This window comes from Oryctolagus cuniculus, chromosome 11 (genome assembly GCF_964237555.1).
Source record: "Oryctolagus cuniculus chromosome 11, mOryCun1.1, whole genome shotgun sequence".
Taxonomy (NCBI): domain Eukaryota; kingdom Metazoa; phylum Chordata; class Mammalia; order Lagomorpha; family Leporidae; genus Oryctolagus; species Oryctolagus cuniculus.
The window spans coordinates 48,502,418-48,530,010 of record NC_091442.1 but is presented as its reverse complement, the minus strand read 5'-3'; the positions used below and the strand labels follow the sequence as shown (position 1 = coordinate 48,530,010).

At 53.4% G+C, this 27,593-nt stretch overlaps 3 protein-coding genes across 7 annotated transcripts in view; 2 read left to right on the top strand and 1 right to left on the bottom strand.

Annotated features, from left to right (window-relative positions):
• LOC127487786 (solute carrier family 53 member 1-like) overlaps positions 1-27,593 on the bottom strand; it is a 147,879-nt gene that overhangs the window by 72,745 nt on the left and 47,541 nt on the right. The gene's annotated exons all lie outside the window — the stretch shown is intronic.
• Positions 1,024-9,117, top strand: LOC138843210 (uncharacterized). Its single transcript, XM_070051550.1, has 9 exons — positions 1,024-1,341; positions 4,330-4,551; positions 4,782-5,155; positions 5,745-5,792; positions 6,197-6,396; positions 6,660-6,996; positions 7,612-7,659; positions 8,070-8,275; positions 8,527-9,117. The coding sequence occupies exons 1-9, from the start codon at positions 1,024-1,026 to the stop codon at positions 8,889-8,891; spliced, it is 2,118 nt and encodes a 705-aa protein (XP_069907651.1). The 3' UTR covers positions 8,892-9,117.
• LOC100343937 (uncharacterized) lies at positions 19,089-23,785 on the top strand. Its single transcript, XM_051831377.2, has 8 exons — positions 19,089-19,263; positions 19,495-19,868; positions 20,458-20,505; positions 20,910-21,109; positions 21,374-21,698; positions 22,313-22,360; positions 22,767-22,972; positions 23,224-23,785. The coding sequence occupies exons 1-8, from the start codon at positions 19,126-19,128 to the stop codon at positions 23,586-23,588; spliced, it is 1,704 nt and encodes a 567-aa protein (XP_051687337.2). The 5' UTR covers positions 19,089-19,125; the 3' UTR covers positions 23,589-23,785.

Genomic DNA, 27,593 nt, shown 5'->3' with positions numbered 1-27,593 from the left:
ATTTACCACCTCTAATTTTAACATAATTTTTTCATCTAGAAGGATTAGATGTTTCAAACAAGGACTTAAATGTGTCCACCACATACACAGCAGTGTTGAATAAACTACACACAGGGAACTGCTCATATCAGAAGGTGTCTTCTAAATAGGAGCATTCACGGAGGTCGAGAGAAGTCTTCCCTTCTTCCAACTCCTTCCCCCTCACACCCACAGGCAGACGTGGGCAAACGTGTCACTGCAATGTGAAGTGACAATTTCACTTCCAAAAGTCCTTTTCAGAAGACAGTTTTTGTATAAATTTTAACACAAAAATACCAAATGTGTTAGTCTATTAACTCTACTTTTGTCATACATTGGCAACCTCTTTAATATCTACAGACCAGATCTTGTAAAATTAGGACTCTTTGTCCCATACATACACAAAATATAAAAAACATCAAAGTTAAGTCAAATGCATGTAACATATAGGGAAGTACCAAGCTCTAATTTTTAAGCACACAGTAGCAAAAACACAATTTGTAATCTCTGCCCACCCACCTCCCTCAACCCAACCAAAAGTACAACAGAGCGTACTGTTCACAAAACTTGCTCATCAATTCCACTTCCACACATTCCCTACCACTTTTTTTTTTAAAAAGCTATTTAGGAAAGTGCTAACCTACTGTTCCTACTTTAAATACACCAAGCACTTCTAAACATCTCTATCACTAGATAGTTCATACGCAGATCTTCAAAAAGCTCATGGAAAATACTTGTTACACAAAAAGCTTTACAGGCTTTGATACTTTAGCACCAAAATAAACATCTTTTGACTTCATTTTCCATGAACTTTCTGAAGTACCCACAGGTAAGGACCTGCCCACTAAGAACACAACACCGTTAAAACAAAATTGCACAAAAGTAAACAATGGCTATGATCTCAGGTATCTTCTAAATATGATTATTTTGGTCTGCAACTTCTCCAACACCCTTCTCCCTGGCCACACTAGCGTCCAGCGGTGCCCAGTCCACACACCCCAGCCCATGGCCACTCACCGCTCCACTGCTGTCGTCCCCCAGGGCTCCGCTCCCTTCCTGGCCACTCTGCTCACCTCCCTTCACCAAGGCCTCAGTCCGGTCCATCTTCTGGGGCCTGCTGAGGTGTCAGCCAGCTGGGACACCGCGCTCACCCCAGGACCCACATCCGCGAGGCCCCAAGGCCGGAGGACCAGGCCGCGCTTGGACAGTAGAGCCCGCCTCACCTGCTGGGCCCTGGAGCTGCCAATGGCCTCTGGCTCGGCTGCACAGATTCCCTCGCGTAGGCTCCTTAGTGTTGGTCTAGAAGCCCTGGGCATGGGCAGGGTAAGGGTGGGGGCTCTGGGAGGTGCACTGCATGCATTAAATCACTGAGCTTGGGGCAGGTGTAATTCACCCTGCTTCAGTGCCTGGGCCAGGGCAGTGCAGCAGGCACAGCGAGGGCTCCGGGTGTCCACAGTGCAGAGGACATAGTTCGTCCCAGGACCCCCAGCCCACCCGCAGGTCCTGGGCCAGAAGGACAGGAGGTCCCCAGTGTAGCAAACTGCATCCTGCTTCTCTGCTAGAATGTGTTTTTTTTTTTTTTTGTACATTTTTATTCCACCCAGGTTGTTGTCATCCACACGGCTGCTCTACAACACTGTCTTGTGCCTGGACAAGTCTTCGGGGTGCAATGCTCTGGTTTGCACCATGTGCTGATTCTTTTCTCAACAACAGACTCCTGCCAAAGGGGACCCGCCATCTACAAAGTTCTAGATGGACACCAGCAAGAGGGAGAACCTGCGTCCAGAATCGTGGCTCACGAATGTGACCATCGCCTGGGACCCACCAGGGATTTAAAAGCCTCACTGCACATTTCGACATGGTAGGTAAAGAGAATTATTTTTCAGATGTAATTTATTTATTTGAAAGGTGGAATTAGAGAGAGGGAGAGAGAGAGGGCGACACAGAGATAGAGAGATCTTCCATCTGCTAGTTCACTCCCCAAATGGCAACGGTCGGGCTTGGTCAGATTGAAGTCAGGAGCCTGGAATTCCATGGAAGTCTCCCAATTGGGTGGCAGGGGCTCAAGCACTTGATCCATCTTCTGCTGCTTTCTCAGGCACATTAGAAGGAAGCTTGACCAGAAGCAGAGCAGCTGGGACTGGAACTGGTTCCCATATGGGATGCTAGTGTTGCAAGCAGCAGCAGCTTAACCCCCTACACAGAAGTGCCAGCTCCATTGTAAAGAGAATTTGAGGCCGGCGCCACGGCTCACTAGGCTAATCCACAGCCTTGTGGCACCGGCACACCGGGTTCTAGTCCCGGTCGGGGCGCCGGATTCTGTCCCGGTTGCCCCTCTTCCAGGCCAGCTCTCTGCTGTGGCCAGGGAGTGCAGTGGAGGATGGCCCAAGTCCTTGGGCCCTGCACCCCATGGGAGACCAGGAAAAGCACCTGGCTCCTGCCATCGGATCAGCGCGGTGCGCCGGCCACAGCGCGCTGGCCGCGGCGGTCATTGGAGGGTGAACCAAGGGCATAAAGGAAGACCTTTCTCTCTGTCTCTCTCTCTCACTGTCCACTCTGCCTGTCAAAAAAAAAAAAAAAAGAGAGAGAGAATTTGAATGTCCTCCACACAACAAAATAACCTATGTGTGAAGTGCTGGATATGCTAAGTATCCCGACTTAGCATATATTCATGACACACTATACACATCTAACACCACATTGCATCCGGTAAGGATGTGCACTTACGATGCATCAACTGTTAAAGGCACACAAAAAATTTCTGTAGTTTTTTTTTTTTTTTTTTTTTTTTTTTGACAGGCAGAGTGGACAGTGAGAGAGAGAGACAGAGAGAAAGGTCTTCCTTTGCCGTTGGTTCACCCTCCAATGGCCGCCGTGGCCGGCGCGCTGCGGCTGGCGCACCGCGCTGATCCGATGGCAGGAGCCAGGAGCCAGGTGCTTTTCCTGGTCTCCCATGGGGTGCAGGGCCCAAGCACCTGGGCCATCCTCCACTGCACTCCCTGGCCACAGCAGAGGGCTGGCCTGGAAGAGGGGCAACCGGGACAGAATCCGGCGCCCCGACCGGGACTAGAACCCGGTGTGCCGGCGCCGCTAGGCGGAGGATTAGCCTATTGAGCCGCGGCGCCGGCCTGTAGTTTTTTAAAACACACTTTTCAACTGAGAAGCCAAAAGTGCCTCCATTTAAAAAAAAAAAAAAAAAAAAAAAAGCAGCCTCCGTTTCCCACAGCAGACCTGGGTCCTTGTAAAAGCAGGCATTCAGGCATTCCAGATATACCAAAGCTTACCAGGGACAGCTAGCTCAGTAGACCAAGGACAGCACAGTAGAGACTGCTAAACAAAGTAACTCCCTGCGCCCAAAGATTCCGTGCTGTAAGTCCCCGCTGTAACTCCCTGTACCCAAAGCTTCCGTACTGTATGTAACTCTTTTCCTGCTGATGTAGCCCTTTTTTCCTTCAAAAGCTCTCCCAAAGACCGGGGCCTCACTCCTTCCTCTGCTGTGCCGGTTGGTTGGATAGGGTCCCTGTCGCGGCTTGTACTCCCAAATAAACCTTGCTTTTGCAGTTCGGTGTGATTGACTCTCTGGGGGTCTCTGCGGGGATCTAACGACCTGGGCACGACACAACCAACTGACCATGACAACTCACCAGAAAAGACAATGAAAGCAAGATTTTGTGCAGTATTTTACAACATTCCTCATTGGGTGGGGTTCAAAATGCTGGAGAACTGGCTTTGAAACATGCCAAGATCAGAACAATTTCAGACATGCTCTATGGCTATGAGTCACATCCTCATCTGTTTATGAGAGCAGATGATGCTATATTACAATAAATCACCCTAAGGTGGTGACAGCATGGTCCACTGTATGTCCCAGCCTTTCTTGGGGTCCTCCCATCTCTAGGTCATGCATTAGACACAGGTGATACCAGGCCTCAGGTTTCACAGCTCACACAAGTGCTTAGTGTTCCGCACTCTGAGGGCATCCCTTGGAAGCAGATGCTAGAATAATCACCTGGCTGCAGAGAGGGGACAGGGGAGGCCCTGAGAGGCACAGGACTTACCCAGACACAGGCCTGGAGGAAGGAGATGCCGGTCTGACCCTGGTCTATGACCTCCTAGTTGGAAAGTGTGGCTGGCCCAGGCTTCCCTCAGGGAGCTGGCGGGGGTGTGTGTGTGTGTGTGCTGGTATAATGGGATGCAGGTGTGCACACGGCATCTGTCCTGGGGGACAGTCAGCAGTGATAGAAACCTAGGGGAGGTCTGCTGAGAGGACCTCAGGAAGTGACCTCACTTCCTTGACGATGGCCACAACAGAACCTGGAACCCCGGTTACCAGGCACCCACAATGTGGTGCTGGTGACCCAGCCAGTTCAGTTGGTCAGAGGCCATCGAGCAGATATGTTCTCGTGTTGTCTCCCAACATCCCAAGGCCCAGGCCGGGGCCAGCCCCAGGCTGCGGATATTCTCCAGAGCTACAGACATTGGGTCAGCCCTCGCCCACAGCAGCTCTGGCAATTCTCTCAGAGGGAAACCAAGGTGATCTCAGCCAGCCAGGCCAGGACCCCTGGGAAGACCTCCCCCGCTGATCCTCCTGGGTGTCCTTGCATCCATCTTGGGTGGTGTGGAGGGGGTAGTTTGGGGAGTCAGTGGCCCATGGGAAGGGACGGGGGGTGGGATGGGGACCTGGTGGTCCCATGACAACCGCAGGAGGGTGGGGGCAGAACATCAGGGCTATGATTACAACCACCCTCCTTGTCTCACCCCAGAATGACAGTGACATTGCCACACCCCTGGAGGACACCAGCGGAGTGGGGACCATGGTGGCAAGCAGGCTGGAGGGGGAGCCCTCGCCAAGAGCAGCTGATTCTGCTCCAGTGGAGCCGGCCCCAGCCAAGATGGCAGCAGCTAAGATGGGGCCAGGACCAATCCTGGAACCTGAGGAACCAGCAACAGTGGAAACTGTGCCATCCCCGTCACCTGCCAGCAGCGTGGGGACCCAGGAGGCAGGCAAGGTGGAGAAGCTGGTGAGTCAGCTGGTGCCTGCCCAGCAGAGAGGGGACCACTTCATCGTCCCTGCATTCCTGCTCATCTATCACAAGTTCACCACCACCCAGCAGGTGCTGCATCTGCTGTTCCAAAGGTGAGGACCTGCACCTGCAGGCGCAGGGGGGACGTACCACCCTTGGCTGGAACTTGGTGACACCCTGCTCCCCTTCAGGGCCTCAGTGTGTTCTTGCAGCATCTTGGTGAGCGGGGGAGTGTCTCCCAGGGTGATAAAGTTCTTTCTAAGCCTGGTCCTGAGGGGATAGGCTGCCCAGGAGGTCTGATTTAGAGATTTCCTCCCATGCTCATGAAACAGCCTTGGACCTAAGGCTTCATCTCTAATGGCCGTAGGCAAAGCTGCTTTGCTGTTCACAAAGAACCTTCCAGATCCCTCTGGGGGTCCCTGTCCTGATCATGGCCTGAATAGGACCCCTAGCGGCTGCTGGAGGGGATTCAGACCTCTCAACACCTAAGAAGGAGCTCAATTCACCCACAGAGCAAACATAAGAAAGTGCCCACTGTGTGCAGGCACATACTCAGGAACTTAGCAAAAGACAGCGCACAGCACAGACCACTCTATCTGCCCTGCTTTGCTTCCCTTGTAGTCAGGGAGTCAGCCCCTCCCCCAGACCTCCTGGCAGGTGGCACACAGGACACCACAGGTGACACCTCCTGTCCTCCTCTAGGTATGCATCCTTTCAGCCTCACTGTGAAGAGGATGACCGCACTAAGGAGTGAGTGGGCCTTGGGTCAGGAGGGAGGTTTCTACTATCCACAGCAGGGACATGGGGTGCAACTGGGGGGCTGACCTTGACCCAGGATTGCACCCTTCCTGTGTTTTCCACTTGAAGTCTGAGGTCAGGCGTGGTACCTGAAGAACCTGAGAGACACACGAGGTTCCTGGGCATCCTGACAGCAGTGGGAATCTGTCCCTACCACAACCCTTCTCCGAAGGGCTGGCCCAATCCCTCCCATCTCAAGAACCCGAGAGGAGGTGGGAGCATCGGGCTACACATGACCCCTCTCTGTCCACCTGCACAAGGGCTGAGCATCCTCTGCCCAGATCTCAGAGTCACAGGGGCGAGGGTGGGTGTGGACAGGAGACGTCTGACTCTGCTGCCCGCCTGCCTGTCCCCAGTGCCCTGTGCTGCCTCCTGGGAACCTGGCTGGACCGTTATCCCGAGCACTTCTGTCAGCCTCAGGACCTGACCTGTCTGCATCAGCTGCTGGCCTACGTCCAGCTCCATATGCCCTTCTCGGACCTGGCACTCCGAGCCCAACGGCTCCTGACCCAGCTGGAGGACCCCGAGCCCAAGGAGGCTGAGGCTGAGCCCAAAGGTGAGGAGGGCTTGGGTACGTGGGAGATTGGAGGGCACTGGGGCAGAGCCACACTGGGATGGGGCTCCAAGCCTGGTGTTGTCTGGGAGCAAAGACCAGGCTCAGAGCCCTCAGGGCTCACCACATCTGGGCAGGGTCCTGTTGTGGCAGGGCTGGGGCTTCCCTGGAAGGCAAGGAAACTCCTGGTTGACCACAAGGAGCAGGAAAGGCTGTGGTGTTGATATTTTCTCCCTCTGCATTTGCTCCTGCATTTCTGTGCTTAGATCTAGCGCCAACTACAGCAGCGGCACCCCAACCAGAGTCGGCTGAACCATCGCTGCCCCGGGCAGTCCACCTTTCAGCTGCAGAGGCGCTGGAGGCCCCTGAGGGGCCAGCAGCTGAACCAAGTGCAGCACCCTACCAGGAACAAGACGTGGGAACGGTGCCCTCCTTGACGGCTGCCAGCAGGGTCGGGACCCTGGACACAGGCATGGTGGAGAAGCTGGTGAATCAGCTGGTGCCTGCCCAGCAGAGAGGGGACCCCTTCTTCGTCCCCACATTCCTGAACATCTATCAAAGGTTCGCCACCACCCAACAGGTGCTGCACCTGCTGTTCCAAAGGTGAGGGCCGGAACCTGCAAGAATGGGATGACTCAGTACCTCTCGACTGGGTCTTGGTGATGTCCCAGACCCTGCCTGTGGTCGTAAATCATTCACGCAGAGTTTTGGTGCTCAGAGGAAAAGCCCCTTGGTGATTTCGGGACCAATGGGATGAGCTCCAGAAAGTGCTTCCCGGAGGAGTGGGCTGCCAAGGACAGGGGTCTCATTTAGCATTATGTTCACCCTCCAATGAGGCTCTGCGCCCTCAGGCCTCACCACCCATGGCCTCAGACAAAACAGTCTTCCTATTCAGAAAGAAGCTGCCAGATTCTATGTGTGGTTCTCTGTCCTGGTAGTGACCCAAACTGAGACACCAGAGGGTGATAAAGGGGCCCAGGCCCACGTAGACCCCTGGGGACAAGCAGGCTGACTTCACAAGCTCACACTGCAAACACTATGAAGTGCCCACTGTGTGCAGCCACATGTCCAGGAGCTTAATAAAATTCAGTGCACAGCACAGACCACTGTCTCTACCCTGCTTTTCTTCCCTTGTAGTCAGGGGCTCAGCCCCTCCCCCAGACCTCCTGGCAGGTGGCACACAGGACACCACAGGTGACACCTCCTGTCCTCCTCTAGGTATGCATCCTTTCAGCCTCACTGCGAAGAGGACGACCGCACTAAGGAGTGAGTGGGCTTTGGGTCAGGAGGGAGGTTCCATTCTCCCCAGCAGGGACACGGGGGTGCCTGCCACTAGGGGGCTGACCGTGATCCCATCTCCTACATTTCTGTGATTAATGCTATAGGGCTGAGGTCAGTGACGTTGCCTTCAGCAGGGAACAGAATTGTCTGGGTTCCTGGGCATCTGGGGAACGGTGAGAATTCATCCACAGCACAACTCAAGCCAGGCTGGCCCACCCCTTCCCATTTCAGGGGCCTGCCTGGAGGCAGGCAGCAGCCGGCTCACACATGCGCCACCACTCAATGCCCACCTGCAAACAAGGCCGTGTATCCTCAGCCCAGAACCCAGAGTCACAGGGGTGAGGGAGGCTGTGGGCAGAAGGTGTCTGACTCTGCTGACCTCCTGCTACCCCTAGTGCCCTCTGCTCCTTCCTCGGTACCTGGCGGGACCGCTACCCGGAGCACTTCTGTCAGCCTCAGGACCTGGCCAGCCTGAATCAGCTGCTGGCCTACGTCCAGCTCCAGATGCCCAGCTCAGACCTGGCACGCCGAGCCCAGCTGCTCCTGATGCAGCTGGAGGATCCAGAGCCCCAGGAGGCTGAGGCTGAAGCGGAGCCCGAGGGTGAGGACGACTGGGGTGTGTGCGTGGGAGCCTGAGAGGGTCTCGGGGCTGCCCCACACTGGGAGGAGGCTCCAAGGCTGGTGTTGGCTGGAGTGAAGACCAGGCTCAGAGTCCCAGGGCTGCAGCACGTTCCGCCCAGGGCTCTGCTGTGGGCACAGGGCTGGGGCTCTTCTGGAAGCCAGGGACATCTCCCTCTTGGCAAGCGCAGCAGGAACGGGCAGTGGTGTTCATGACATGTTCTCCTCCTGCAGCTCCAGCACCAGGAGGAGACCTGGAGGTGCCTCCCGCAGCGGCTGCTGCACTTCTGGGGTCAGATTTGGTGGCAACCCCGGCGTCTGCTCCCCAGCCAGAGCCACCTGAAGCCTGTCTGTCCCTGGCAACTGTGCCAGCTGTGGATTCCCTGGAGCCCCCTGCATCTCCAGAAGCCAAACCAGAGCCAGAGCATCCCCAGCCCTGGTTCACGAAGCGGCGCTGGCCCTGGGGCTGCCGGTGTGGGCAGCGCACAATCTCCAATCAGGACCGTCCCCACCGTCGTTCACCCAGCTGGGTGCGCACCCTTCTAAGCTGTTTCCCCATCCGCTCATCAGGGCCCCGCTCTGGCCCCAGCCACGAGTGAAACATCTGTGGTGGCAGCAAACCCGGCTCTGCACAGCTCAGCTCCTGGGTCCTCCCAGGGCCACCTCCAGTCAGAGCCATTGTTCCCCTCACCATCAGTTTATTTATAGCTCCCTCTCCTGCTCTCTCAGACAGTTTATTTAAGTCCCCCTCTGTATGTAGTCCAATATAGCTCTCTTCATGCTCCTGTGTGGATGGCAGTGCATTGAGTCCCCACACATGCTGTGCAGCCACCTTCTCCCTGCTGCACTAGGGAGCCCCACGCCGAGCACACAGGGACCTGGGGGGCCCCCGCCGCTGTCCTGGGGCAGGGAGGAGGAAGCCCCTGTGTGTCCAGGGTTCACTGACTGCCCAGAAGAGTGAGGAATCCAGGGGAACCATGGGCGCGGCCATGGGCTGGGTCGGTGCTCCCTCATGGCTAGGGACACGGGTTCTGAGGGTAGGCAGAGTGGCTGGTGTCCTCACTGGAGCCCCAGTGTTCTCATCTGTGACGTGGGCTCACAGCCCTCCCCACAGGGCCCCATGGATCCAGGTGAAATGAGATGCATGTGGTTCCCTGAGCACTCCACGAGCTCCCAGCTCCTCAGCTCCTGGCTCCTGGGTGAGGACTCACACAGGTTCCGCATGGACAGGGCGGCCTTTCTCCCAGCGGGGGTAAACCTCGTCGTCTGGGGAACCACGTCACCATCTGTCACTGTGATCTGAGCTCTGACAGCCCATATCCCCGTGCCCACGGATGGGGGTGTGACAGGAGGAGCCCAAGAGTGTTTGGCCTGGATGGTGCAGCAGTGGTGTCCACAGCACAGGAGAGACACCAGGCCAGGCCAGGAACCACCCCCACTGACAGACCGCCCAGGATCCAGGCCGAGACGCACTGTGTCTGAAAATGGGAGTCTGCAGTGTCCCTGACTGGGGGGACGACTCCCTGCATGGACTGCTGCTCTGTGCCTGACACCTGGCCGAGCACTGGGCCCCCCCTCGCCTGAGAGTGGCCGTGGACACCTATACTTTACAGATGTGCAAACATCTCTGAGAGGAGCCCCTGCCCACCATGGGTCTAGCAACTCAGGGGTGGTTCCCCTCTCCCTGCTGCACTTAGCAAATGGCATGCAAACTCACAGTTCAGAGCCTGAAGGCTCAGGGAGGTCAACGGCCAGGGGTTTTTGTCTTTCTGAAGATGGTGAAAGCTGTGGAGAGGTTCTTCATGGAATCTGAACTTTTCACAAGGCTTCGCGGTGGCCTATGGAGCAAACAGTGGAGACAGTGGGAATTGGGCAGGTGCGTGCTTTGTGGGAGTTCCTGGGCCACACCATGGCGTCCCCACCCACACAGGACTATCTCGGGGAAAACCAGGGATCTCTTCCCACCCACTCCCCGCCAGGTCCCCAGGCTCTGCCACCTGTGCCGGAGGTCTGGGAGGGTGCACCTGTCTTGGGGACACAGGGCAGCTCCATTTGGCCATTGTAGGGGGCAGGGAGCCCACCCAGAAGATCACCCTGACATCTGGCCCATGGTGTGGAGCACTCAGGATGGTTCATGTCTGCAGACACACAGACAGAGCCAGGGATCATTTCCTGTCCCAGAACTAAGGGGTCAGGTTGGAGCAATGGTAGCTCAGGCTAGTGAATCCCCGACTGGGGTGCACATTGGGTCACCCGAGGACCAGAGCAGGTGGAGTGAGTCGGCCTGCACGGTGAGGGGACAGAGTAGACAGTGGCTGGTGGTGAAGGCAGCTGCAGGCTGCAGGTGTGAGGTCAGTGTCAACAGCTGGGGGTGTCTGAGTCCCTGCAGGGCCTTCTGTCCTCCCTGTGGTCTCCCACTGCCTCCTCCTGGCCACTCGGGGATGGGATGGCGGGGGTGGTCGTCTCATGGGAGCCGTTTCACACTGCTCTCTGTAAATACCCAAGAGCAGCCTTCAGATGTGGGAGGAAAGCTCTGTACTTCCTGCTCCTGCAGTTTGCAGTCCTTGGTGGGACCACCCCATGGGCTGGGGCCTGATGAGGCAGGGGTGGCACACAGGAGTGGAGGCAGGACCACATTTGCACCCAGGTCACAGGGATCCTGTACCCCTGCAATTATTACGAGGAGCCTTCTCCTGGGTATGAGCTCCTAATGCCTCTGCCATGGTGACCCTGGACCTCACAAAGTCTACCTCTGGATCATCCACTGGACGAAGCCTCCAGCCTCTTCCCCCTGCACCGTCTGCTACCAAGCCGTTAACACTGGGGTTTGGAGTCTGAGAAACTGGTGTCCAAATGATGGCTGACCACCCGCTGTGCTCAGGAGGAAACTGAGGCTCCCAGAACCTGCTCCCATGTCCCACAGAGTGGCAGAGCTGGATTTTTAACCCAGAGCCTGCCAGATTCTGGCATGCAGGCCTGACAAAGAGGCTGCACCGAGACACACCACGAAGGAGCTCTGCGCCCTGCGGTGCTGAGAATCTTTGGTCCCAGAGAGAAACCTCGTCCTGCACACACAGGAGCTGGTCTTGCTACCAGGACAGCCAGGCCTGCACTGGCCCTTCCCCGGCTGCCACACTTCACTCAGCATGAGGGGCAGGCTCTGACCCCAGTTCTCTGAAGGTCAGAGCATGCTGGGACCCCTGACTCTGGAGAGGCCTCTCTGGGGGAAGTCGAGTAGGACAGAGCCCAGGCTGGAAAGTCAGAGACAAGGGTCCTTGTCCTGCTAATCGCTTTGTAGCTACGACCACAGATAAGCTCTGGGCCTCAGTTCCCATCCCGGGAACAAGAAAGATGCAGACCTGCCTGGTGGGTTGTCAGAAGACCTCCCTGAGATGGGGCTGATGGGATCCTCTCCATGAAGTGGGGCCCCTTAGGGGCTGCCTGCTGGCAGGGCACAGGGTCTGGGAAGCACCTCGCATGTGGCTGCTCCTGCAGCCTGGCCACCAGGCCGTCAGCATCACTGAGGAGCAGTGAAGCAGGTCGAGAGCCACAGTCTGTCCCAGGTCAGGGGGCTCAGCAGGACAGGCGGACGTGCTCTGTGCCTCTGGGCAGGGCCTGTACAGGGACCCCAGACCTCCACCCACCAGGAAAGGAGCACGGCTTGCTTCACTCATTCACTCACTGAGCCAGTGTCCCCCAGTCCTTGCTGTGTGTCCCTCTCCTGTCTTCATCGGGGACGGCCCCTCGGAATGCACGGGAGCCCTACACAGTCAGGTCAGCCCTTAGGAGGCTGCGGACTGCAGTGTCGGGCGGAAGGGGGGGATTCTCCCTGGAGTCCTTCAGACTTCAGTCTACAGTCAGTGCCTCCTAGTCAGAGTCTCCTTTAGTTCCCCAGCACATCTCTCAGAGGTCCCCGCGTCCCACTGCCTCTGCTTCCTGGGAAAACCAGACTACCATATCAATTATAAAGAACAAACGACAATCATAAAGATGTGCTAAACAGGCTTATAATGTATAAAGATGCAATGTCAATCAAAATAACAGCACCAAGTAGGAGAAGGAATACGAGTTGTACAGGAACCAAGTTTTTATTATTATATATTTTATATATTTTACGTAATATTATGTGTTATTAATCCAAACTAGATTGTTAGAACGTTATTAGTGCTAATATGCAAGACAATCATTAACAAACACTACTTATACTAAAAGAGGCAACGTGAAAATTAAAATCATAAAATATCTATTTAGTTTAAAAAAAATAGGAATAGATGAAGAGAGGAAAAAAGCACCAGACCAGATCTCACAGTCCAGGCTTCAAACATACCTCAGCATCAGCCCAGCACCCACAGAACAGATATCGGCCCAGCACCCACAGGAGCAGCCTCCCGGCCTGCCCTGTAGACCCAACCACCAGGCTGACCCAAGGTCCCATGCTCAAGTAGACCAAGGGTGTGTGCCTGCTTCAGGAGAACCTAGATAGAAGACCTCCTAGTAGAACCCTTTCTCCAACCTGCTGCACTCAGGCTCCAGGACACTCCACCCCATATGCATTCTGCTTCTACACAGTTCCTCAAAGCCCCAAGGTTTAAACCCACTCTCATGGGCCCAGCCTCCAAAATGACCCCTGTGGATCCACCATCCGGGCCTCTCCCCATTTCCCCAGATTGCAGATCACCCCTCGTGGCCCAGGCAGCCGGCCACACCTGTGACCACAGACCTTACACTGGTTAGCACAAGCTCAAGCTCCATGCCTGCCCCAGCACCTGTGACCACAGCTGCCAGTAACCTATGTCCACGTCTGGTCTTACAGACCCAGGACCCAGGGCCAGCACGGAAGATTTTGGTGCTGAGTCAGTCACTACGCACCAGTGCTCCAGGGCCCAACCCTGCGTACCCAAGCTCTAGGCCACAATCAATAACAGAAGGAATCCTGGAAAACGCACAACAGGGAAATAAAGGTACCTGACCCTGAACAATCAGTGAGTCAAAGACAAAAGAAATGGTGATTTTAAAATGTCTTCAGACGAATAAGAATGCACACACCACTGAACCACGAGTAAGGGGACTGAATCACTAATAAATTCTACTGTCAAAGAAAAGTGCAAGATGTGATGATTTCCCTGTGGAATTCTATCAACCATTTGAAAACTGATACAGAGTCTTCCCAAATTCTTCCAAAAATTTGAGGATGGGTCAGCACTCCAAAACTCAGTTTACATGAACAACATTACTCTGATTCTAAAACTAGACTAGGATGCCAAAGAAAAGATTACAGGTCAATATTCATACTGAGCATAGATTTTAAAAAATCCTTAAAAAATATCATCCAGCAAAATTCAACAGCATACCATATGACTCAACATATGAAAATCAATAAATACAATTCATCCACCACATTAACAGAATGAAAATGGACATGTGGAAAATAAGTGTGGTATACAACACTACCAGACTGAAGGTCAAAACCCGTATGATCTCCTCAATGGACCCATGGAAAGTACTTTACAAAAGCCAGTACGCTTTCATGAGAAAATCTCAACAAACTAACTAGACAAGCAAAGTACCTCAAAACAATGCAGGTTAGATGACGACTCCACACCTAACATCACATTCAATGAAAAGCTGAAAGCTTTTACACTAAGATCAGGGACAAGTCAAGGACAAACACTTGTATTCAATCTAGCACTAAATGTCCCAGTAAGAGCAATGAGGCATGAGAAAGAAAAAAGGATATCCACATTAGATAGGAAGAATTTAGTTGCAGCTGAAACCAGGAGCCAAGAACTCCATGCAGGCCTCCCACAATTGTAGAAGGGACCCAGCTATGTGAGCCATCATCAGCTGTCTCCCCAGGTGCACATTAGCAAGAAGCTGATCGGAAGTGGACACAGGACTCAATCACAGGCACTCAGACTGGAAGGCAGACATCCCAACTGGTGACAACCTAGTAGACCGAGAACTCATAGCTAAAATGTCAACACACCTAATGTGATCTACATATTCAAAAACATCCCTACCAAAATTCCAAAGGCATTTTTCACAGCATTAGAAATAATAAACATTCATAAGGAGCCACAAAATATCCCAAAGAGCCAAAGGACTCTTGAGCAGAAAGAATAAAGTTAGAGGCATCATACTACCTGACTTCAAAATCTACAACACAGCTAGGAGAATCAAAACAGCATGGTTGGGCCGGCGCCCTGGCTCACTTGGCTAATCCTCCGCCTGAGGCGCCGGCATCCCATATGGGCGCCGTGTTTTAGTCCCGGTTGCTACACTTCCAGTCCAGCTCTCTGCTGTGGCCCGGGAGAGCAGTGGAAGTTGGACCAGGAGCTTGGGCCCCTAAACCCACATGGGAGACCAGGAAGATCACCACCTGGCTCCTGGCTTCAGATCGGCGCAGCGCTGGCCATGGCGGCCATCTGGGGAGTGAACCAACAGAAGGAAAACCTTTCTCTCTGTCTCTCCCTCTCACTGTCTATAACTCTACAAGACGTTTGAAAAAAAAAAAAAACAGCATGATACTGCAATCAAAAATTAGGCCAACAGACCAGAATAGAGAGACAAGAAATACACCCACACACTTAAGTTCAACTAATATTTTACAGAATTGCTATGAATAAATGATAGGAAAAGTATACTCTCTTTAATAAGTAATTTGGGGAAAATTGAATATCCACATTCAGAACATTGAAATCAGATCCTTATCCAGAAATAAACTAAAATGGTTCAAAAACTTCAATTTAACACCTGGAAATATAAAACTACTAGAAGAAGGGTTCATGACATTGATCAGGGCAATGAGTTTTTAATATGACCCCAAAAGCACAGGAACTAAAATATGAAAAGAAAAATGGGATTTACCTCATGCTAAAAATAATATAAAATAGCTAAGAAAGCAGTCAACACATGGAACAGACAATAAATGGAATGGGAAAAATATGTGTAAATCATCTCTCAAATAAGGGTAAATATCCACATTATATAAGGACCTGAAACAATTCAATAGCAAAAACCAATTAACCTGGTTAAAAACTAGACAAAGGACCTGAATAGACGTTTCTCCAAACAAACAAAAAAAGACATGCATATGGTCAAGAGATATGTGAACAAATGCCCCACATCACTTCTCATCATAATGCAAATTAAAACCACAGTGAGGGGCCTCTGTCTCTGGTGTAGAGGGTAAAGCTGTCGCCTGAAGTGCCGGCATCCCTTATGGGTGCCACTTTGAGTCCCGGCTGCTCCACTTCCCATCCAGTTCTCTGCTATGGCCTAAAGAGCAGTACAAGATGGCCCAGGTCCTAGGACCCCTGCACCCCTGTGGGAGACCCAGAAGAAGCTCCTGGCTCCTGCCTTGGGATCAGCGCAGCTCCAGCCATTGCAACTAACTGGGGAGTGAATCAGTGGATGGAAGACCTCTCTCTTTCCCTCTTTCCCCTCTCCATCTCCCTCTCCCACTCCCTCTTTCCCCTCCCCCTCTCCCTCTCCCTCTCCTTCTCCATCTGTAAACTCATTCAAATAAATAAATAAATCTTGAAAACACACATACACACACAATGAAATAGTGCCACACTCATGTTAGAATGGCCAGTTTGCAAACCAAGACAAAAAGGAACAAGTACTGGTGAGGATGTAGAGAGAAGGGAACACTCCCTCCCTGTTGGTGGGAATGCAAATTCGTATGATTATGGAAAGCAGTATGGACGGTCCTCAAAAAATTAGAAGTAGATCTACCGTACGACCCAGGAACCCTCCTACTGAAGTCTGTCTGCTGTGGTGTGAGTATGGCTTGTCCTAACCAAAACCATGCAGAGGCTGAATCTCTCCATGAGGCAGATTAGGGGTGGAGCCCAATGCAAGGTGTTCAGATTCGGGGGCTGGAGGCCTCATGAGTAGATCAGTGCTCTCCTGGGAGCCAGTTCTCACCCTGGCAGGATTCCTTTCCAAAAGACAGGGCTGGTCCTGTTGTTCCCACCTCCCTTACACGTGTACTCCTCTTCTTCATGCAGCTGTTTCTACTTTCTGCTTCTCCACCAGGAACTGATGCAGCATGTGGTCCTCACCAGAGGGGACCAGGGATCTCAGACTTTCCACCTTCCACCACTTGAGCCAAAATAACTCCCTTTTCTTTAGACAGTGCAGTCTGGGGGGATTTTGTTACAGCAATACAAAATGGCCTGAGACAACATCCAAACAAATTAGAACATTATGCCGAGGAGGTATCTGCACTCTGATGTAGCAGCAGTATCACAACAGCCAAGAAATGGAAACAACCTAGGCATCCTTTGATGGATCAATGCTTAAAGAAAATATGGCAGGGGATAGCATTTTTGTCTAGCAGTCAAAGCTGACACCTGCAACGCCGGCATCCCATATGGGCTCTGGCTCGATCCCTAGTGGTCCACTTCCAGTGCAGCTCCCTGCTAATGTGCCTGAGAAAGCAGTGGAAGGTGGTCCAAGTCCTTGGGCCCAGGCACCCACATGTCAAGAACAGAAAGAAGCTCCTGGCTCTTGTCTTCAGATCGGTACACCTCCGGCCATTGTGACCATCTAGGGAGTGAACCATTGGATGGAATACCTCTCTCTCTCTCCCTCTCTCTCTCTCTCTCTCTCTCTCTTTCTCAGTAACTGCCTTTCAAATAAATAAGTAAATCGTTTGTATACACAAACGATACCATTGCTGAGACAGAACTTCTAAGATCAATCCTACTCATGTTAGCTACAAAAAAAAGCTAAATACCATAGAATAAATTAAACAAGGACATCAAAGAACTTTATGATGAAAATTACAAAACATAAAAGAAAGAAATAGAAGAAGGCATTAAAAAGTGGAAAATCTTTCATATTCATGAATTGGAAGAATAAATAACATCAAAATGTCCATTCGACTGAAAGAGGGGTAGGCGATGTGGGGTAGCAGGTAAAGCCACTGCCTGCAGTGCTTGTATCCCATACTGATGCCAGTTCAAGGCCCAGCTGCTCCACTTCCGATCCAGCTCTCTGATATGGCCTGGGAAAGCAATACAAGATGGCCTAAATCCTTGGGTCCCTGCACTCACATGGGAGATCTGGAAGAAGCTCCTGGATCCTGGTTTTCCTTCAGCCCTACTCCAGCGATTGCAGCCATCTGGGGAGTGAACCAGCAGATGGACGAGATTCTCTCTCTCTGGCGCACGCGCTCTCTCCCTCTCTTGCTCTGTCTCTCTCTCTCTCCGTTTCTCTCTCTTTCTGTCTCTGCCTTTCAAATAAATATATAAATCTTTTTTCAAAAGTGAAGTGTACACTAAATGCAATTCCAAACAAAACAGCAACAACATTCTTCTCAGATCTAGAAAAAAATGATGCACAAATTCATATGGAAACACAAGAGACTCCAAAGAGCTAAAGCAATCTGAAACAACACAAACAAAGCTGGAGGCACCATAATACCAGTGCTCAAGACATACCACAGGGCAATAATAATCAAAACAGCCTGTAATGGCACAAAATCAGATGTGCAGACCAATGAAACAGAAAAGAAACTCCAGAAATCAATCCATGCATCTATAACCAACGGATCTTTGACAAAGGAGCTAAAAATCAATCCCTCAAGCAAACACAATCTCTTCAAAAAATGGTGCTGGGAATACTGGATCTCCACATGCAGAAATAGGAAGCAAGACCCCTTCTTTACACCTTACACAAAATCCACTCAAAGTGGATCAAAGACCTAAAGCTATGACCCAATACCTTCAGATTACTAGAAACATTGGGGAAACCCTGCAGCACATTGATATAGTCAAAAGAGTGCTTGAAAAAGACCCAGAGACACAGGCAAGCAAAGCCAAAATTAACAAATGGGATTATACCAAATTGAGAAGCTTCTGCACTGCAAAAAGATGCTCAGCAAAGTGAAGAGGCAACCTATAGAGTGGGAGAAATGGTTTGCAAACTATGCAACTGATAAAAGATGAATTTCTAGAATGGCTAGAGAACTCAAGAAACTCAGAAACAACAAAACAATTCACTTACGAAATGGGCAAAAATCTGAACAGACATTTTTCAGGAGAGGGACATCAAATGGCCAACAGACACATACAAAATCCTTAGGATCACTAGCCACAGGCAACTGCAAATCAAACCCATCATTGGGTTTCACCTCATCCCAGTTAGAATGGCTTTCATGCAGAAATCAACAAACAACAAACGCTGGCAAGGATGTGGTTGAAAGGGTATCCTAATCCATTATTTGTGAAAATGTAACTTGGTGCAGCCACTGTTGAAGACACATACCTCAGAAGTCTGAATATATACCTACCATATGACCCAGCCATCCCGCTCCTGGGAGTTTATCCAAAGGAAAAGGAATTCAGAAGGTGAAAGAGTGATCTGCACCCCAATGTTCACTGCAGCTCAATGCACAATGGCTAAGATATGGACTCAACCCAGATGTCCATCAGCTGTTGAGTGGATAAAGAAATTCTGGTGTATTTACACTGTGGAATACTACTCAGCTTAAAAAAACCCTGTATTTGCAACAGGTCTAAGACTTCCCAGTGTGGGCTATGGCTGGCCCAGGCCTCCCTCAGGGAGCTGATGGGTGATACTGGCATAACCGTGTGCATGTGTGCACACGGCATCTGTCCCGGGAAGGGGGGGGGGCGGGGAAGGAGAGTGGCAGTCAGCAGCCCACAGAACCTTAGGGGAGGTCAGCTAAGTGGACTTCAAGAAGTGACCTCGCTTCCTTGACGATGACTACAACAGAACCTGGAACCTCGGTTACCAGGCACCCACAATGTGGTGCTGGTGACCCAGCCAGTTCAGTTGGTCAGAGGCCATTGAGCAGATATGTTCTCGTGTTGTCTCCCAACATCCCAAGGCCCAGGCCGGGGCCAGCCCCAGGCTGCGGATATTCTCCAGAGCTACAGACATTGGGTCAGCCCTCGCCCACAGCAGCTCTGGCAATTCTCTCAGAGGGAAACCAAGGTGATCTCAGCCAGCCAGGCCAGGACCCCTGGGAAGACCTCCCCTCTGATCCTCCTGGGTGGCCCTGCATCCACCTTGGGTGGTGTGGAGGGGGGAGTTTGGGGAGGTCCGTGACCCATGGGAAGGGACCAGGGGGTGGGATGGGGACCTGGTGGTCCCATGACAACCGCAGGAGGGTGGGGGCAGAACATCAGGGCTATGATTACAACCACCCTCCTTGTCTCACCCCAGAATGACAGTGACATTGCCACACCCCTGGAGGACACCAGCGGAGTGGGGACCATGGTGGCAAGCAGGCTGGAGGGGGAGCCCTCGCCAAGAGCAGCTGATTCTGCTCCAGTGGAGCCGGCCCCAGCCAAGATGGTAGCAGCTAAGATGGGGCCAGGACCAATCCTGGAACCTGAGGAACCAGCAACAGTGGAACCTGTGCCATCCCCGTCACCTGCCAGCAGCGTGGGGACCCAGGAGGCAGGCAAGGTGGAGAAGCTGGTGAGTCAGCTGGTGCCTGCCCAGCAGAGAGGGGACCGCTTCATCGTCCCTGCATTCCTGCTCATCTATCACAAGTTCACCATCACCCAGCAGGTGCTGCATCTGCTGTTCCAAAGGTGAGGACCTGCACCTGCAGGTGCAGGGGGGATGCGCCACCCTTGGCTGGAACTTGGTGACACCCTGCTCCCCTTCAGGGCCTCAGTGTGTTCTTGCAGCATCTTGGTGAGCGGGGGAGTGTCTCCCAGGGTGATAAAGTTCTTTCTGAGCCTGGTCCTGAGGGGATAGGCTGCCCAGCAGGTCTGATTTAGAGATTTCCTCCCATGGCTCATGAAACAGCCTGGGACCTAAGGCTTCATCTCTCATGGCCATAGGCAAAGCTGCTTTGCTGTTCACAAAGAACCTTCCAGATCCCTCTGGGGGTCCCTGTCCTGATCATGGCCTGAATAGGACCCCTAGGGGCTGCTGGAGGGGACTCAGACCTCAGGACACCTAAGAAGGAGCTCAATTCACCCACAGAGCAAACATAAGAAAGCGCCCACTGTGTGCAGGCACATACCCAGGAACTTAGCAAAAGACAGCCCAAGCACAGACCACCCTATCTGCCCTGCTTTGCTTCCCTTGTAGTCAGGGAGTCAGCCCCTCCCCCAGACCTCCTGGCAGGTGGCACACAGGACACCACAGGTGACACCTCCTGTCCTCCTCTAGGTATGCATCCTTTCAGCCTCACTGTGAAGAGGATGACCGCACTAAGGAGTGAGTGGGCCTTGGGTCAGGAGGGAGGTTTCTACTATCCACAGCAGGGACATGGGGTGCAACTGGGGGGCTGACCTTGACCCAGGATTGCACCCTTCCTGTGTTTTTCACTTGAAGTCTGAGGTCAGGCGTGGTACCTGAAGAACCTGAGAGACACACGAGGTTCCTGGGCATCCTGACAGCAGTGGGAATCTGTCCCTACCACAACCCTTCTCCGAAGGGCTGGCCCAATCCTTCCCATCTCAAGAACCTGAGAGGAGGTGGGAGCATCGGGCTACACACGACCCCTCTCTGTCCACCTGCACAAGGGCTGAGCATCCTCTGCCCAGATCTCAGAGTCACAGGGGCGAGGGTGGGTGTGGACAGGAGACGTCTGACTCTGCTGCCCGCCTGCCTGTCCCCAGTGCCCTGTGCTGCCTCCTGGGAACCTGGCTGGACCGTTATCCCGAGCACTTCTGTCAGCCTCAGGACCTGACCTGTCTGCATCAGCTGCTGGCCTACGTCCAGCTCCATATGCCCTTCTCGGACCTGGCACTCCGAGCCCAACGGCTCCTGACCCAGCTGGAGGACCCCGAGCCCAAGGAGGCTGAGGCTGAGCCCAAAGGTGAGGAGGGCTTGAGTACGTGGGAGATTGGAGGGCACTGGGGCAGAGCCACACTGGGATGGGGCTCCAAGCCTGGCGTTGTCTGGGAGCAAAGACCAGGCTCAGAGCCCTCAGGGCTCACCACATCTGGGCAGGGTCCTGTTGTGGGCAGGGCTAGGGCTTCCCTGGAAGGCAGGAAAACTCCTGGTTGACCACAAGGAGCAGGAAAGACTGTGGTGTTGATATTTTCTCCCTCTGCATTTGCTCCTGCATTTCTGTGCTTAGATCTAGCGCCAACTACAGCAGCGGCACCCCAACCAGAGTCGGCTGAACCATCGCTGCCCCGGGCAGTCCACCTTTCAGCTGCAGAGGCGCTGGAGGCCCCTGAGGGGCCAAGTGCAGCACCCCACCAGGAACAAGACGTGGGAACGGTGCCCTCCTTGTCGGCTGCCAGCAGGGTCGGGACCCTGGACACAGGCATGGTGGAGAAGCTGGTGAATCAGCTGGTGCCTGCCCAGCAGAGAGGGGACCCCTTCTTCGTCCCCACATTCCTGAACATCTATCAAAGGTTCGCCATCACCCAACAGGTGCTGCACCTGCTGTTCCAAAGGTGAGGGCCGGAACATGCAAGAATGGGATGACTCAGTACCTCTCGACTGGGTCTTGGTGATGTCCCAGACCCTGCCTGTGGTCGTAAATCATTCACGCAGAGTTTTGGTGCTCAGAGGAAAAGCCCCTTGGTGATTTCGGGACCAATGGGATGAGCTCCAGAAAGTGCTTCCCGGAGGAGTGGGCTGCCAAGGACAGGGGTCTCATTTAGCATTATGTTCACCCTCCAATGAGGCTCTGCGCCCTCAGGCCTCACCACCCATGGCCTCAGGCAAAGCAGCCTTCCTATTCACAAAGAACCTTCCAGATTCTATGTGTGGTTCTCTGTCCTGGTAGTGACCCAAACTGAGACACCAGAGGGTGATAAAGGGGCCCAGGCCCACGTAGACCCCTGGGGACAAGCAGGCTGACTTCACAAGCTCACACTGCAAACACTGTGAAGTGCCCACTGTGTGCAGCCACATGTCCAGGAACTTAATAAAATTCAGTGCACAGCACAGACCACTGTCTCTACCCTGCTTTTCTTCCCTTGTAGTCAGGGAGTCATCCCTCCCCCAGACCTCATGGCAGGTGGCACACAGGACACCACAGGTGACACCTCCTGTCCTCCTCTAGGTATGCATCCTTTCAGCCTCACTGCGAAGAGGACGACTGCACTAAGGAGTGAGTGGGCTTTGGGTCAGGAGGGAGGTTCCATTCTCCCAAGCAGGGACACGGGGGTGCCACTAGGGGGCTGACCGTGATCCCATCTCCTACATTTCTGTGATTAATGCTATAGGGCTGAGGTCCGTGACGTTGCCTACAGCAGGGAACAGAATTGTCTGGGTTCCTGGGCATCTGGGGAACGGTGAGAATTCATCCACAGCACAACTCAAGCCAGGCTGGCCCACCCCTTCCCATTTCAGGGGCCTGCCTGGAGGCAGGCAGCAGCCGGCTCACACATGCGCCACCACTCAATGCCCACCTGCAAACAAGGCCGTGTATCCTCAGCCCAGAACCCAGAGTCACAGGGGTGAAGGAGGCTGTGGGCAGAAGGTGTCTGACTGTGCTGACCTCCTGCTACCCCTAGTGCCCTCTGCTCCTTCCTTGGTACCTGGCGGGACCGCTACCCGGAGCACTTCTGTGAGCTTCAGGACCTGGCCAGCCTGAATCAGCTGCTGGCCTACGTCCAGCTCCAGATGCCCAGCTCAGACCTGGCACGCCGAGCCCAGCTGCTCCTGATGCAGCTGGAGGATCCAGAGCCCCAGGAGGTTGAGGCTGAAGCGGAGCCCAAGGGTGAGGACGACTGGGGTGTGTGCGTGGGAGCCTGAGAGGGTCTCGGGGCTGCCCCACTCTGGGAGGAGGCTCCAAGGCTGGTGTTGGCTGGAGTGAAGACCAGGCTCAGAGTCCCAGGGCTGCAGCACGTTCCGCCCAGGGCTCTGCTGTGGGCACAGGGCTGGGGCTCTTCTGGAAGCCAGGGACATCTCCCTCTTGGCAAGCGCAGCAGGAACGGGCAGTGGTGTTCATGACATGTTCTCCTCCTGCAGCTCCAGCACCAGGAGGAGACCTGGAGGTGCCTCCCGCAGCGGCTGCTGCACTTCTGGGGTCAGATTTGGTGGCAACCCCGGCATCTGCTCCCCAGCCAGAGCCACCTGAAACCTGTCTGTCCCTGGCAACTGTGCCAGCTGTGGAGGCCCTGGAGCCCCCTGCATCTCCAGAAGCCAAACCAGAGCCAGAGCATCCCCAGCCCTGGTTCACGAAGCGGCGCTGGCCCTGGGGCCGCCGGTGTGGGCAGCGCACAATCTCCAATCAGGACCGTCCCCACCGTCGTTCACCCAGCTGGGTGCGCACCCTTCTAAGCTGTTTCCCCATCCGCTCATCGGGGCCCCGCTCTGGCCCCAGCCACGAGTGAAACATCTGTGGTGGCAGCAAACCCGGCTCTGCACAGCTCAGCTCCTGGGTCCTCCCAGGGCCACCTCCAGTCAGAGCCAATGTTCCCCTCACCATCAGTTTATTTATAGCTCCCTCTCCTGCTCTCTCAGATAGTTTATTTAAGTCCCCCTCTGTATGTGGTCCAATATAGCTCTCTTCATGTTCCTGTGTGGATGCCAGTGCATTGAGTCCCCACCCGTGCTGTGCAGCCACCTTCTCCCTGCTGCACAAGGGAGCCCCACACTGAGCACACAGGGACCTTGGGGGAACCCACCGCTGTCCTGGGGCAGGGAGGAGGAAGCCCCTGTGTGTCCAGGGTTCACTGACTGCCCAGAAGAGTGAGGAATCCAGGGGAACCATGGGCGCGGCCATGGGCTGGTCAGTGCTCCCTCATGGTTAGGGACATGGGTTCTGAGGCTAGGCAGAGTAGCTGGTGTCCTCACTGGAGCCCCAGTGTTCTCGTCTGTGATGTGGACTCACAGCCCTCCCCACCGGGTGCCATGGATCCAGGTGAAATGAGATGCATGTGGTTCCCTGAGCACTCCACGAGCTCCCAGCTCCTCAGCCTCTGGATCCTGAATGAAGACTCACACAGGTTCTGCATGGACAGGGCGGCCTTTCTCCCAGCGGGTTAAACCTTGTTGACTAGGGAACCGTGTCACCATCTGTCACTGTGATCTGAGCTGTGCCAGCCCATATCCCAGTGCCCACGGATGGGGCTGTGACAGGAGGAGCCCAGGTGTGTTTGGCCTGGATGGTGCAGGCAGTGGTGTCCACAACACAGGAGAGAAACCAGGCCAGGCCAGGCCAGGAACCACCCCCACTGACAAGACTGCCCATGGTTTAGGCTGAGACGCACTGTGGCTGCAAATGGGAGTCTGTGCAGTGTCCCTGGTTTTGGGGATGACTCCCTGCATGGACTGCTGCTCTGTGCCTGACATCTGGCTGAGCATTGGGCCCCTCCTTGCCTGAAATCCAGTGGCCATGGTCGCTGACACAATATTGAGTCCCTGCCCATCATGGGTCTGGGAACCTCGGGGTGGATCCCCTCTGCTGCTGCACCGAGACCATTTTAAGCACCAGGCCAAGCATGTGCAGAATCACAGCTCAGAGCCAGAAGCTGCAGGGAGGTCAGTGGTTAGGGGAATTAGTTTTTTGGAAGACTTTGAAACCCATGGTGATTTTCTTCAAGGTTTTCTCAACTTTTCCACAGGGTTTGGGCTGGGGTGGGCAGGTTGCCTATGGGGCTTGAGGGAGGCAGCTGAGTCAGTGGGAATTGGGCAGGTTCTTGTGTTTGTGGAGGTGTCCAGGACCACACCACACTGTCCCTACCCACAGTGGGCACTCTGGGAAAAACCATGGATCATCCCCCCTCCCCAAGCTACCTGGCATCTGGGAGCCCTAGGTGCTAACTGTGCAGGATCTGAGGAGGGTGCAACTGTATGTAGGCCCAGGCTGTGAGACTGGACGGTGACAGGGCTATGGAACAAGTCAGAACAGAGAGGAGAGGTGAGTGGCTCACTGCCACAGAGGGACATAGCACAGTGTGTCCAGGTGTGTCGCCAACAGAAGAAAATGAAACAACCCCAAATAACAACAATATAGAAAGACCAAGCAACAACCATGACCTCAGTGAGGAAAATCAGAATCCCAAGTTGCGACAACACAGAATTAGAAACATCTGCTCTACTTTCCAATCCCCCCAAAGCCCCCACAACGAAAACCATCAGACAAGTGGGGGAAAGACAAACAGAAATACATGACCAATACTCATGGGAAACAAACTGACAACAAAAATGACCTCTGAAGTAGCTTCTAAATGTGACCATTTTGGTCTGGAACCATTCCCTCCTCACTTCCCTCCCTGCCCTCCATCCTGTGGACAAGTATTAGCACATGCAATGTTTACAGATGGCGTAACAAACTTTCATCCAAAAGTCACAGAGGACTTGCTTTCCCATGAATGTCAACAGCAATTATATAAAATATGTGAATTTTACTACCTTGTCATACACTGGCAACCTCTTGAACATCTAGAAACTAGGTGTCACAAAATTAGGAGTCATTTGACCACTATATACACTATATAAATAGTAAAACGAAAGGACCCAAACACAGAAAAATGGCTGAAAGTAGCCCAAGCAGCAACACATCATCATATTACCTCTTACAATTCCTCGCCTCCCACCTTCTCCAAACCACAGAACACTCAGGATGCACAAGGCTCCCAGACAAGGCCAACAATTCCATTCCCCAGAGACGCATTTCATGAGTTTTAACGAAAAGATATAGAGGTATGTCACTACTTCTGCATTTAACCTAGGATTGTTCAAGAACCAAGGGGCATCACACACAAGACCTGCGGTGTTTCTAACTCTCCCCTATGGTACTTCGGCGGCCTCTGTCCATCCATCCAGGAACCCTGGATGCAACCACAGCCTTTGGTTTGGAAAGGCCGTGTGTAAAGCAGAGAGCAGCTTCCGCATCTGACACACGCAGGCCTCCCAACAATGGCTGGCACATCCTCCTGAGGGTGGCTGGCCTCTCAGATGGCCTTCTCCCTGCACACACCAGCGTCCAGCGGCGCCCAGCCTGCCCACCCTGGCCCATGGCCGCTCACCGCTCCGCCGCCATCGTCCCGCGGGTCTCTGTTTCCTTCCTGGCTGCTCCCCGCACTTCCCTTCACCGAGGCCTCGGTCCAGTCACTCTTCTGGTGGCTGCTGTGGTGTCTGCCAGCTGCAACACCGTGCTCAGCCCAGGCCCCGCCTCTGCGAGGCTCCAAGGCTGGAGGACCAGGCCACACTTGTGCACTGGAGCCCGCCTCAGCTGCTAGACCCTGGAGCTGCCAATGGCCTCTGCGGCCTGCCAGTGCCTGCCAGGCTCCTCGCCTCACCGCACGCGCACACACCAAGGGCCATGCTCCCTGCACAGCACCCAGGAGGACTGGAGCAGCCATTTGCAAATGCTGCCAAACTGCCAAGTGCAGCATCACTCTTTACTCTAACCACACAAGCACACACAGGAATACACTACACATGCAAACACAACACGTGCACCCCACATACATCACATACTCACACCCATGCACAGACAACACACAGACACCATACATAAACCCCCCCCAGAGACTCAGAGACACCACACAAACACATGTGCACACATGCACTTACACACTGCACTGACACACAGACACAAACATGAACACATGCACATACGCATACCCTCCCACACACACAGACTCATTTGCACACACAGGCACAAATGCACACAACCCACACAGACTCACAGACATCACACATACCCACACGCACACAGAGATGCACAGACACAGGCACACACAGATGCACACACACACAGCACAACCTACACACTCTTGGAAAGCCTACATGTGTTCATTGATTGTACTGAATCAACTTAATAAACTACCATTCTGAATAGGGCCCATCTTTAATTAGCTTAGAGTCACTAGCTTCTTCGTTGGGCAATAATATTATAGCTTTTACTTTGGTTAGGTACACTTATTCTGGTAGGTACCAAACTGACAGCTTGTTCCTGGGAAGTCGCAGCTTTATTTGTCAACATCATTGTGATACACGACTTGGAATCATCTTGGGGGAACACGCAGGGCAATTTGATCTGTGAAACAGTTTCTGAAGCATCCTTCATCCGTGTCATGGAAGATTAATTCTCTGTGCAGGAGGAGGTCAGCCACCAAGACAAGGCGCCACCTGTAGCAGCCTCACCTGCTTGCAGGAGGAGGGCAGATTGCACAGTGCAGTTTTTCCTGCTAACCAGATCTACAATCGCCCCCCTGGAGCAGTGAGGCACGCTTGGCTGCTGGTGTGGCTTCCAAGAAATCCAGGATCTGGGGAGAGATTTGCCCCAGGCTAAAGAGATCTCTCACACCCACCCCAGGAGGCACTGTTGCCCACTCCAGTCCTTTCAGAAAATCATATTCCATCAGTTTCGGCTCCCTCTAAATCTT